Below are 13,825 nucleotides of genomic sequence, written 5' to 3' on the forward strand. Positions count from 1 at the left end.
AGGTCTGCAGTAGGTATCTCAGATAGGGGGGAGTGAGGCCTAAGAGGGATTTATAAATAAGCATCAACCAGTGGGTCTTGCAATGGGTATACAGAGATGACCAGTTTACAGAGGAGTATTTAGTGCAGTGATGTGTCCTATAAGGAGCATTGTTGGCAAATCTGATGGCCGAATAGCAAACATCTAGCTGCTCGAGAGTACCCTTACCTGCCGATCTATAAATTACGTCTCCATAATCTAGCATGGGTAGGATGGTCATCTGAATCAGGGTTAGTTTGGCAGCTGTGGTGAAAGAGGAGCGATTACAATAGAGAAAACCAAGTCTAGATTTAACCTTAGCCTGCAGCTTTGATATGTGCTGAGAGAAGGACAGCGTACCGTATAGCCATACTCCCAGGTATTTGTATGAGGTGACTATCTCAAGCTCTAAACCCTCAGAGGTAGTAATCACACCGGTGGCGAGAGGGGCATTATTCTTACCAAACCACATGACCTTTGTTTTGGAGGTGTTCAGAACAAGGTTAAGGGCAGAGAAATCTTGTTGGACGCTAAGAAAGCTTTGTTTGTAGAGAGTTTAACACAAAATCCGGGGAGGGGCCAGTCAAGTATATGACTGTATTATCTGCATATAAATGGATGAGAGCGCTTCCTATTGCTTGAGCTATGTTGTTGATGTAAATTGAGATGAGCGTGGGGCCTAGGGTCGAGCCTTGGGGTACTCCCTTGGTGACAGGCAGTGGCTGAGACAGCCTGCACTCTTTGAGAGGTAGTTAGCAAACCAGTTCAAAGACCCCTTAGAGACACCAATACTCCTTAGCCAGCCGACAAGAATGGAATGGTCTACTGTATCAAAGGCATTGGCAAAGTCCATAAAAATAGCAGCACGACATTGCTTAGAATCACGGGCAATGGTGACATCATTTAGTACCTTTTTAAGGTTTCAGTGACACATCCATAACCTGAGCGGAACCACATTGCATACCCGAGAGAATACTATAGACATCAAGAAAGCCAGTCAGTTGATTATTGACAAGTTTTTCAAACACTTTTGATAAACAGAGCAAAATAGAAATTGACCTAATAACAGTTAGGATCAGCTTGACCTCCCCCTTTAAATAAAGGATGCACCGTGGCTGCCTTCCAAGCAATGGGAACCTCCCCAGAGAGGAGAGAGGTTAAAAAGGTCAGAGAGAGGCTTGGCAATGCAATGATAGTGCAGCAACCTTAAAGAAGAAAAGGTCTAAACGATCTGAACCAGATGTTTTTTTGGGGTCAAGTTTAGCACCTCGGACTGAGTGATCGACCTGCAGGGATAAACTTTGTAGCGTGGCAGGGGAAAAAGAGGGAGGAGCATTGGGAATAGTCAAATTAGAAGGGGTGGGAGATGAGGAAATGTTGGACTGGCAAGGAGGCATGGCAGAGTCAAATAGGAATGCTAAACTAATGAAGTGGTGATTAAAGACCTCGGCCATGTGCTCCTTGTCAGTAATAAACACATCATCAACATTAAGGGACATGGGCAGCTGTGAGGAGGAGGGTTTATTCTCCAGGTCTTTAAACGTTTTCCAGAACTAATTTGGGTTAGACCCACAGAGAGTGAATTGCTCCTTAAAATAACTAACTTTGGCCTTCCGGATAGCCTGAGTGCACTTATTTCTAATTTGCCTGAACAAGAGCCAGTCAGCCTGAGTATACTTGTGCAGAGCGATTTGCTAAATGGAATTCTTGAGGTGGAGAAACTCTGCCAGATCACAGTCGAACCAAGGGCTGAACCTGTTTTTAATTCTCATTTTCTTTATGGGTGAGTATTTGTTAACAATACCACTGAAAATATAAAAAAAAGAAGGTCCAAGCATCTTCGACAGGGATCAAGCTGATTCTATACCAATTTACAGAGGCCAAATCATGAGGGCTCATTAAAGTTTTTAGCAAGCGTCTATGACAGGTCAGGGCAGGTCGTTTCACTGAGCAGCCATTACGAACACAGGCTGTAAAACATTGATCACTAAGGTCATTACAGAAAACACTAGACTGATACATATCAGGATTATTTGTAAGGATAACATCAAATAGAGTAGCCTTTTCTGGGTGTTTGTATGTCCCATTTGGAACACTGACAAGTGAAGAGCATAAAAATGGGTGTGGTCACGAGCATTGTAGCCTAACCACAGCAGCTTCACCCAGAAGATCCATCATTTTCTTGCCACTACACTTTGAACCGTAGAAGATTGAAGCTTGTGATTGGTTTAGTAGGGTCTGGGACCAAGGCGATTGGATGCGCGTTTGTAAAAAAAACTATTAGAATGGAGTAGGCAGCCACGGCAGGCTAGAAAGGCATGTTCGTTCTCCGCTGAACAAAGTTTATGAACTTAATTGTCAAAAGAGTAGCACTGCAACTTGTAGCGCTGTTTCGTACACATAATTGTCAACACATTCATTTGATGTCAGTCCTGTTCCTGTTGCAGAATGCTTCCTTTTGACAGCATGTGACAGTATATTAATCCAGAGGCGAAAGAAATGCACACCTGTTTAGGCGAGGTGCTGGCTAGCGGAGTAGAACACTTGAAAAAGAAAAGGAGAGCCAAAAACAAATGGATAGCTTACTATCATAGATTCAATTTAGACGACATAGGCTGTCGTGGTAATTTCCTATATTACTCAATAATGAGAGAGCCAACCACACACAAGTCAGAGTTATATTATAAAGTCCATCTTTAATTATATATGAGCTTCACCATAGCCCTTTTTGACTTTCAGATCATTTAAGTGTCTATAAATAAATTCTCTGAGAGACCTTACAAAACAACTCATTCCATCTTTTATAGCCAAGATACACCCCTCTCAACGCACATGACGAATAACAGATCTTAGGAACATTACAAAGAACCTTTTACTTGAAAGAGGAGTATCCCATAGCTAGATAGCATTAGCTATAAATTATCGTTCAGTTTGGTCTCCTAAAACAAGATTTTAATCTCGTTCTTGGTACCACTTAGTACGAAAACATTACCTCATCCAATGGCATGTATCAACTGTCAATTCTAGATACGCCCATCTCAAATACACCCCCTCTTCTCCCCACTCCTGGAGAAGCTCACTAAGGGCAGTGAACCTCTAGGTCATATACTATGAAAGATAAGTTCAACATCAGAAGAGGTGGTATAATGGTTCCAGACATAAGGGAGCCCTTCACATGGTTTCACAGATGATTCACATATTACCAGACATGTAAAAGACAAGCCTGACCTCTCCCCTCTCTGGGCCCCAAGTGACTTTTCCCTAGAAAGAAAAGAAAATTCAACTGCCAACTGCAGTTGAAGACATTCTAATGACAAGCATAAAGATATCTAAAACATCTTATTTATATATGTTACCTAACTAATTCTGATTCAGCCACGACAAAGCCTACAAACAATTACAATGACAAAGTCACAATAATCACAAGAATGGCTTCAGATCAAAGTCTACGTTAAGCCCGAATGAGCAAGGGTCTTTAAATTAAAGATCCAGGCAGCCTCTCGTTTTAACAATAAATTGTCGAGGTCACCCCCTCTCCTAGGGAGGGTGACATGTTCGATGCCAATATAAGCAGAGACGAAATCGAGTGGTTTGCTTCCAAAAAGTGGGCCGCAACTGGGTAAGTCGAGTTTTTTCACCTAATGGTGCTACGATGCTCTGAGATACGTACTTTTAATTGGCGCTTTGTTTTACCCACAATTTTTAACACAAGGACAAGTTATAAGATAAATAACTGTGTTAGTGGAGCATATAATAACACCTTTGATTGGGATCTGTTTCCCTGTTTGGGGGTGTTTGAAGGATCTACATTTATACATAAAAAAATCTGACAGATATAAATAATTTTTACTGTGTTGTGTCTGCGCTGTGTTAAGAAGCCGTACTGCTTCTTAACACAGCGCGCCTCCAACCCGGAAGCCAGCCGCACCAATGTGTCGGAGGAAACACCGTGTACCTGGCCCCCTTGGTTGGCGCGCACTGCGCCCGGCCCGCCACAGGAGTCACTGGAGCGCGATGAGATAAGGATATCCCTACCGGCCAAACCCTCCCTACCCCAGACGACGCTATGCCAATTGTGCGTCGCCCCACGGACCTCCCGGTCGCGGCCGGCTGCGACAGAGCCTGGGCGCGAACCCAGAGACTCTGGTGGCGCAGAGACCACGGCCCGGGAGGCCCAATAATTTTTACTGTTATGGGAAGAATTCTTTAGAAATAACTTGTCTGACATGTTTTTTGTTACACTTCTTATACCGCAAACAACATCCATCTATGTATAAGCAGTACAAGGCTAGAAGGAATAGCATTTATGATTGTACAATATTGCTTAGGGCGACAAGGAAATCATATTTTATCATAAAATAATTATATCTGAGGATATTACCACTTTCATCTAAAGGATCTGTACAAGACCAAATATTTTTGTTCATCCTTTTATCAAAGAATATGGTATTGTTACCAGGGCAAACGAGAATCCCCTGACTGCAGTGTGCAGTTTGGGGCCGGGCTCAATGTGGGCGGAGTCAAGCGCGTTTAACCTGAACCCTTCCCGTCTCCTTCAAGGTCAACCAAGTTGAGGTTCACATCGAAAGTATTAACGTCAACGAAAGCGAATCTTAATCGAGCCTAACCTACATTGATAAAAATATAAACCGTGGAAGATAGACTGTCATTATGCATAATGTACTTTGTAATATTCATGTTATACCAGTGCAGTTTTGCATGTGAGTTAGCTAATTCCTTACAATGAGGGAATCTTATTTGGACAAATTTGCCTACTTGAGCAGTAAGCCTAGGTTTACATGTACAGTTATGTAATCAATTTGATTGTTGATTTTCTGTGTTTCAATGTATGCCTTGTTGTGTTTGGCTGGCTCTAAATGTGTATCGTTGATGCCGACGGCCATTCCCTTAGTTACACCTAGTGAGTCTACACATAGTATATACAATAATGAAATCACCTGGTCCCAACATACATGGCAAGTCAAGAAAAGTCATTGTAACTTGTCCACACTGCAAACTGAAGTTAAATAAGAAAAACTTCAAAACACATTTATGAAGAAAGCACACACATTGCTTTGAAACAGTGTCCAATGAAATATTTTTGGCATGTGAGTGCATTGATGTGATAAATGGTGTGTTTGCAGTCAAATACATTTTCTGGTCCAGCAACACCCATAAATGTTGTTTAAAATAGTTTGGCCAATTCAGTTCCAACTGTGTTGAAAACTGTTATGCATGCTGGAGTATTAAAAAGCTGTTGAATTGTACTTTTTCTTTACTTTCACATACACTGTGTTCACAGAAACATTGCTCTGATCTTGTCCCCTGGACCTTGGAGGACTTTTTGTGTGGATGATGTTCAGGTCAGATATTCCTTTAAATGATTCCACTGAACTGTACCATTTGATTGTCATTCCTTTACTGAAAATTGTACCTTGTTCACACCACAGGGCCTACCAAAGCAAGGTTTCTCAAACAACTGTGGGGTGTTTTGTTTTGATGGTAAGATGCTGGCTATTCAGTATATTATATTAGTCCTATTTTCTGTTATAACATGAAACGTTATTATTATTTCTGTGCTTGCCGGATGCAAAGCACACTTGTTATTGCTCATACTTTTTCTTATTTTATTATTCTTGACACTTTTTGGGACCTATTTCCTACAGTTTTTATACGACATACCCAATTCATACATCAAACTCCTGCAGAGCTGGATGCTGATGTGACAAGATGTGACTTCTTGGGGGGGGTGTCTTCTACATCCTGAAATATATTCTGGGGGGGGGGGGGGGGGGGGGTTTATCATTGTTGTTGTTATCATAACTATCAAACTTAACAACCTACTTAACTTACAGTACACTCTGTACATTGCAATGGAGCACAGTGTGATTTCATTGAGGCATGTATAAATTATGAAATTCTCATCACTAGTGGATATAATGTTTTTTTTGGGATAACCATCCGATTGTGTGATTTTCTTTTTCAAAGGAAAACATGCAGCAAATTAGGCGATGGTGGTGCCTAGTTCTCCTGCTGTAACGGTCCTGACCTGTTTTATGTTGTTTTTTATGTGTTTATGGTCAGGGCATGTGTTTTGGGTGGGCAGTCTATGTTATCTGTTTCTATGTTGGTTTTGGGTTGCCTGGTATGGCTCTTGATTAGAGGCAGGTGGTTTGCATTTTCCTCTAATTAAGAGTCATATTTAGGTAGGGCGTTCTCACTGTTTGTTTGTGGGTGATTGTCTCCTGTGTCGTGTAATGTATGTACCATACGGGACTGTTTGGCTGTTCGTTTTCGTTTCGATGTCGTCTGTTTCCTGTCCGTGAGTTTACGTGTAGTTATGTAAGTTTATGTTCAGGTTTCGTTGACTTCGTTTTCTTGTTTTGTAAAGTTGAAAGTGTTTTGTTTTTCGTGTTGCCATCATCATCGTGTTAAATAAAAAGATGGCTTATTTCCCTGAAGCTGCATTTTGGTCTGATGATCCTTCTCTCCTCTCCTCGTCTGAGGATGAGGAGAGCGACAGCCGTTACACCTGCAGAACTTTCCCATGCCGAAAGTCTTGAATATTCTAAACACTTTTCATTTGCATCCTTAAAATCACTTGTTTCACTGTAGCCAGACTGACCTGAATATATTGAATGTATGTAATGTATGTCATTCACTCACTAAGGTCTGAAGAAGAGATGTTGAAAGATCGAAAAAGGCAGCGAAAACAAAACACACTACAGGTAGGTGTCATGATGAGTGGTATAGTCTTAAACCAATGTTTAAAGACGTAACCCCCCTCTCATATGATGAGTGGTATAGTCTTAAACCAATGTTTAAAGACTTAAACCCTGCCCCTCTCCAATATATTTCAGGATGATGTAGAAGACGTCCCCCCCAAGAAGTCACAGCATGTCACATCAGCATCCAGCTCTGCAGGATCAGGTACTGTATGGGCTGTTAGCTAAAGTAAGGTGCATTCAGGTACACACATCCCAAGAGGTTCCCTTACATTACTTAATGACCACAATCTGTTTTCTTTCTAGACGATACTGGGAACAAAATGCACGGCGAACTGGGAGCTGTGAACTGGGTATGTAGTCTACTGTGTGTAAGGCTGAAGGCTTGATGCATGGCAAGATATAATAGTTGTGACAACTTGTTGAGTAGTTATAGATAAAACCCCTTTAGTAATAGGAGCTTTCGTTTGCATGGTGGTATTGTGAAAGTGGGGTGTAATTTGACATGATCACCCAATGAGGCTCTACTCATATTTATTCTTCCTTTTTCTTCAAGGAAGCAGATGTTCTTCAAAGGGACAGCCTAGAGGCAGCAAGGAGGTGCAAACGGCAAAACATTTAAAGGCACTGTTTCCCTCCCTAGTGTAATTGGGATGGGCGGGAAGACCGCATTACAACCCTTAAAGAACTACGGTTGTATGATGGCCTGGATGAAGCGGAAAATATTCTCCTCTAGGAAACGTTCATGTTCCAGTTAGAGAGATTATGAGATGTTCTATGTGGAGGCAGTAGGACAACAAGAAAATTACTGTCTGCCTCTTTTGAGGAGCAGGAGTGAAGCCATTTTGAGGAGTGGTCAAACCTTGTTTTTGTCTGCTGTGTTAATTGTGTTGTTTAGTAAAGAAGATGTAGAAGTCACCCGAGTCTCTGATCTCTTTACTGGAGCTGGTATAACTTGATGTACAAAGCACATTCAGCTTGTCAGTATGTCTATATGGTGTAGTCTGTCTCCATTCTCATGAGGAAAGTAAATAGCAGTATAAATCAGGATAGGTAGTAACTGTGTATATATATGCTCAATTAAATAATATAATTACAAAGTTATAACATTTATCAACACAATTTTAACAGTACATGACAAGTCTGTTGTTCCCTGCAACAATATCAGTAGCTGGCTTCAAATATAGGATGAAGCAAAAAGTGTTACAACACATGTGTTGGTACCACTTTAAATAATATTTCTTATGATCTTCAAAAATGAAATACGTTTGTATTAAACGTGTGCCTTGCACAAACTTGTGTGTTTGTATTCAGTGTGCGACTGTCCAACAAAAAAGTGGGCGGGGCCAAACGTTTGACTCCGCCCACATCGAGCCCGGCCACGAACTGCACACTGCAGTCAGGGATACTTGGCGCAGACTGACATTCCAATTCAACGGGTCAGCACCTGACGTCATTCTCTTGGTAACAACGTGTGTTGTGGTTGCCTAGATGTTTAATAGCGCAATCACAAAGTTTCATTGCAAATATGCCAAAAAAGAATGGAAAGAAAAGCGGAGATAAATCAACCAAAAAAGAGATCATTGGATTTGGAGACAAAACGTGTTTTGACGACGCATTGTCTGAAGGTGGAAAAGATTTCTACCGGTCGCAGATACGAGACTTGGAGGAACAATTGGAAAAGTGAGAGTTTTCTTTGGGTGGTCCGCACAGATCATTTCTATTCATATTTAGTCTAATCTCTGATCCTCTGAATAATAAATAATGTTGCGAGTCAACACGCACTGACACTATCAGATTATTTTTGGAACAATAGTTGGATAATATAACCACATAATGACAAAATAGAACCCATTGCCGTTATGAAAACTGCGGTGCATGTGCGTAAAATAGGCAATCAAACACGAATCAGTTAGGACTAATGCAAATCATTAAAATATGTGTTATTTATAAAATACTGCACATTTAACGTTAAAACAAAATACACCATAATAATATGAAACTAAATCATGTTCATTCCAAGCTTGTAGCCTTCCAATCAAGTTTCCATGACTGAATCCCACCCTCATCCTATTTTCTCACCTCATATTTGCAGATATCAGCACAAATGTGATGAGTTGGAGGTGCAACAGAAGGACTTCTCCTCTCAGTATTTCACCATTGAGAAGGAGAAGAAAGACATTGTGCTCTACCTGAAGCGCTCACTGGCCCAGAAGGAGGATGAGCTCACAGACTTGTTGGAGAGACTGGTGGGACTGCAGCAGGCCAAGGATGCTGAGAAGGACTCCTTTGAGCTGCAGCTCAGTCAACTTCGCCAAGAGTTCCAGGAGAACAAGGACAAGCTCACCTCAGAGAACATGGTCCTTGGTAAGATACTAAGAACCTCGACACCATAACATTCCATCCACATAATCCACCACCAGACAATAATTTAAAACCAGCTCAAAAATATCTGATCAAACTTTGATAATTTACAGTTGAAGTTGGAAGTTTACATACACCATAGCCAAATACATTTAAACTCAGTTCTTCACAATTCCTGACATTTAATCCTAGTAAAAATTCCCTGTCCTAGGTCAGTTAGGATCACCACTTTATTTTAAGAATGTGAAATGTCAGAATAATAGTCGAGAGAATGATTTATTTCAGCTTTTATTTATTTCATCACATTCCCAGTGGGTCAGAAGTTTACACACACTCAATTAGTATTTGGTAGCATTGCCTTTAAATTGTTTAACTTGGGTCAAACATTTCAGGTAGCCTTCCACAAGCTTCCATAAGTTCTGTGAATTCTGGCCCATTCCTCCTGACAGAGCTGGTGTAACTGAGTCAGGTTTGTAGGCCTCCTTGCTCGCGCACACTTTTTCAGTTCTGCCCATAAATGTTCTATAGGATTGAGGTCAGGGCTTTGTGATGGCCTCTCCAATACCTTGAATTTATTGTCCTTAAGCCATTTTGCCACAACTTTGGAAGTATGCTTGGGGCCATTGTCCATTTGGAAGACCCATTTGCGACCAAGCTTTAACTTCCTGACTGATGTCTTGAGATGCTGCTTCAATATATCCACATAATTTTCCTTTCCTCATGAAGCCATCTATTTTGTGAAGTGCACCAGTCTCTCCTGCAGCAAAGCACCCCCACAACATGATGCTGCCACAACCCGTGCTTCACGGTTGGGATGGTGTTCTTCGGCTTGCAAGCGTCCCCCTTTTTCCTCCAAACATAACGATGGTCATTATGCTCAAACAGTTCCATTTTTGTTTCATCAGACCAGAGGACATTTCTCCAAAAAGTACAATCTTTGTCTCCATGTGCAGTTACAAACTGTAGTCTGGCTTTTTTATGGCGGTTTTGGAGCAGTGGCTTCTTCCTTGCTAAGCGGTCTCTCAGGTTGTGTCGATATAGGACTCATTTTATTGTGGATATAGATACTTTTGTACCTGTTTCCTCCAGCATCTTCACAAGGTCCTTTGCTGTTGTTCTGGGATTGATTTGCACTTTTCGCACCAAAGTACATCCATCTCTAGGAGACAGAACGCGTCTTCTTCCTGAGCGGTTGACGGCTGCATGGTCCCATGGTGTTTATACTTGCGTACTATTGTTTGTACAGATGAACGTGGTACCTTCAGGCGTTTGGAAATTGCTCCCAAGGATGAACCAGACTTGTGGAGGTCTACAATATTTTTTCTGAGGTCTTGGCTGATTTCTTTTGATTTTCCCATGATGTCAAGCAAAGAGGCAATGAGTTTAAAGGTAGGCCTTGAAATACATCCACAGGTACACCTCCAATTGACTCAAATTATGTCAATTAGCCTATCAGAAGCTTCTAAAGCCGTGACATCATTTTCTGGAATTTTCCAAGCTGTTTAAAGGCACAGTCAACTTAGTGTATGTAAACTTCTGACCCACTGGAATTGTGATACAGTGAATTATAAGTGAAATAATCTGTCTGTAAACAATTGTTGGAAAAATTACTTGTGTCATGCACAAAGTAGATGTCCTAACCGACTTGCCAAAACTATAGTTTGTTAACAAGCAAATTTGTGGAGTCGTTGAGAAACAAGTTTAAATGACTCCAATCTAAGTGTATGTAAACTTCCGACTTCAACTGTAATTGAATTACTCCTAACACCATCCACATGCAGCGGGTAAGCTAGCAGCTCTCGAGGAGTTCCGTGTGCAGAAGGAGGAGCTGATGGCCCACTTGGAAGGCCTGGAGGAGCAGCTTGGGAAGCAGAGACAGGAGCACCACACAGTCATCTACAGCCTGGAGAGGAAGGCTGTGCTGGACAATGACAGGTCAATGCCATTATGTTAAGAAGCCATTTGTACACTGTATGATCTGGTCATAAGCTCCTGCTCATGCTGTCCTCCCTCTCTGCTCCCTCTAGACTAAAGAAGGAGATGCAGCAGCACGTGGCGGCGGTGGCAGCCGAGTTTCGGCGTGTGTCGGACAGGAAGATGCCAGAGACGACCATGAGGGCCATCCACGAGAATGTGTCTGTGACGGCCCAGCTTAGTCAGCTGTCAGACAAGAGCAAGCAGCTGCTGGAGGAGAACGAGGATCTGAGGGATAGAGAGAAGCATATCCGCAGAGAGATGGAGGTCCTGGAGCCCTTGTTCAACAAGATGACCCGTAAGAGCCTCAGCAACCAGAAGGTACTGGGGAGAGATAAGGGGTGAGAGCGATGATTGTCATGATTGTCAGCTTGCATGATTTTGGTGTATCAACATCTCCACATGATAATGACAGGACCTGTCTGAAGCCTGATGTGATTGGTGACAGGTTACCATGCTCTTCCTCTCTGCTCCTCTTCTCTTTTCATCAGGTGATCCATCAGCTCACAGAGAAGTGTAAGCAGATGCAGGCTGAGCTGGAGGAGTATGCTAGGGCTCAAGAGGAGCATCAACAACTGCAGAAGGATCATGTCGTACTGCTGGCAGAAATGCATGCCCTAAGGTCTGATGTTTCCATTCAGAATTCAAGAAGACTCCAGAGTTCCTGTTCTCTACATCAGGGGTCCACAATTCTGGTCCTGGTAAACCACAGTGTCTGCTGGTTTTGTTCCTTGTCATTCAGTGACTGTTCTCTGAGCAGTCAGTGTAATTTACTGATCAATGCCTTGGAGAAACCAAAACCAGCAGGACTGCGGCCCTGTACATGATTTAATTAGTATTTTGCCTGGCTAACTGACAATAATGTGTAACAATGATACAGTATATCTTATTCATGTCAGACAAATAAATAATAATTAATTCAGCCTGTGACGGTGACATTTAAATGTCAGGTGCTCCCCTAGTCAGTTTATTGTTACATGAAGGCCTCAAATGCCAGCGACGAGTGAGAGATATGTTCAATTAACAGTCAAACTAATTCTCACAAAATCTATTGAATTTCAATGGAACTGCATGCATGGAACTTCCTGAAAAGTATGTCCTGTCTTTTGTTTTTAAGCCATTTGATATTGAAGAACTGAATTAGTAAATAACCCCAAATTTCTGGTTTGTTCCTACAGGCAGGTGCAGGCCTCTCTGTTGGAGGAGACAGGGAGGAACTGTGCCGAGGCAAACAGGCTGGGGAGAGAGCTGGAGGAGGAGAGGGACGTGAGAGGACAACTGGAGACCATCCTACAGGCGGCTGCATTCGCCCTGAAACAGGCCCTCATGGTAAAGAAGTGCCTGGAATCAAAATCATAGCAGTGTGAACCAAAGGCGGCCGGTGCCGATTAAGATGAGGGAGGATTTTTTTATGAGCATGGCCTTATTTCTATTACAGCATATTGGATGACTCATTCATATTCCATTCACCCAGTTCAATGTAACAGCAATAGGTTTAGGCTACTATATGATTCTGTAACGGTCGTCGTTGCATGAAGGAGGATCGGACCAAAGCGCAGCGTGGTAAGTGTTCATGATATTTATTAAATCAACAAACACTCGAACAAAATAAACAAAGTGAGAAACGAAACCGAAACAGTCCTGTCAAGTGCAGAACACTAAACAGAAAACAACTACCCCCAAAACACAGGTGGGAAAAGGCTACCTAAGTATGGTTCCCAATCAGAGACAACGATAGACAGCTGTCCCTGATTGAGAACCATACCCGGCCAAAACAAAGAAATACAAAACATAGAAAAATGAACATAGAATGCCCACCCAAATCACACCCTGACCAAACCAAAATAGAGACATAAAAAGCTCTCTAAGGTCAGGGCGTGACAGTACCCCCCCTCAAATGTCACTATACCCATCATGAGGTTGCTACAACCTAACCTATGAATTAAAGTTTACAACGTAGGTGCACAGGTCGAGAGAAATTTGAGTAATCAAGGTGACAGACATCGACACATTCAGTACCGCCTTGCACAATCTTGCCTGCATCTAGCTGAACTAGGGTGTAATCATTAGTCCAACAGTTGCAAACGAGAGTTTCTATTGAACAAATTCAGGTATATTTATCCACGTTCCGTTTGCTTCGTTTAAGAAAGGGTTTTCAACAGAATAGGCGGAATGAATACACCCCTGATCACACGCAAACACAGTTCACTTTCATAGCAGCCGCATGCAAACAGCATGATCCCTTTGATCGTTGCATAATTGCTTCTCTCATTTACGCGCTCTCCTCTTCTCACCTTTTTCCTTCACTTGTGGACTTCAGTGCACAACACATCAGCTGTCTGTGACCAGGCGAGAAAACCTTTCAAAAGCCAAACCCTTATATCATAACCGCTAACCACTACACACAGCCTACATCGTTGTCACCATATTAGCTAAAGTCAAGTCAACATAGCTACTAAAACAAACGTGTTAGTAAACTAGCTACAATAATGCATCAGTGTACAGTTAGAAAGCAGTTTAGCAGTTACACCAGCGGGCCCCGGTGGCAATACATTTATAAAACTAAAAGCTTACCTTGACTTGGAAGGGTTCCAGTGCTGGATATCCATAGCCAGCTAGGTAACATAGCATGGAAAAATACAAAATATAGCTCCCTCTTTCTTGCTGCTCCTTCATTTTTGAAGAAATTAATTTGTATTGTCTTTCTCTCTCTTTGAGTCAACCACATGTTATGCACTGCAGTG

General features: G+C 42.0%; 1 protein-coding gene across 3 annotated transcripts in view; it reads left to right on the forward strand.

The window, feature by feature from the left end:
- The window catches only part of cfap157 (cilia and flagella associated protein 157), a 31,304-nt gene that overhangs the window by 11,604 nt on the left and 5,875 nt on the right, over nt 1-13,825 (forward strand). For 2 of the 3 annotated variants that reach the window (XM_055919171.1, XM_055919170.1), the window contains exons 3-13: nt 5,321-5,381; nt 5,469-5,520; nt 6,689-6,746; nt 6,879-6,948; nt 7,050-7,096; nt 7,300-7,343; nt 8,839-9,110; nt 10,889-11,042; nt 11,135-11,402; nt 11,573-11,703; nt 12,260-12,410. In XM_055919171.1, coding sequence (XP_055775146.1) covers nt 6,702-6,746; nt 6,879-6,948; nt 7,050-7,096; nt 7,300-7,343; nt 8,839-9,110; nt 10,889-11,042; nt 11,135-11,402; nt 11,573-11,703; nt 12,260-12,410 — 1,182 coding nt within the window. In that variant the 5' untranslated portion in view covers nt 5,321-5,381; nt 5,469-5,520; nt 6,689-6,701. Of the gene's footprint in view, nt 1-5,320; nt 5,382-5,468; nt 5,521-6,688; nt 6,747-6,878; nt 6,949-7,049; nt 7,097-7,299; nt 7,344-8,146; nt 8,427-8,838; nt 9,111-10,888; nt 11,043-11,134; nt 11,403-11,572; nt 11,704-12,259; nt 12,411-13,825 lie in introns of those variants that run through there. The other variant, XM_055919172.1, reaches the window with a different exon arrangement.

Source organism: Salvelinus fontinalis, chromosome 4 (genome assembly GCF_029448725.1).
Source record: "Salvelinus fontinalis isolate EN_2023a chromosome 4, ASM2944872v1, whole genome shotgun sequence".
NCBI lineage: Eukaryota > Metazoa > Chordata > Actinopteri > Salmoniformes > Salmonidae > Salvelinus > Salvelinus fontinalis.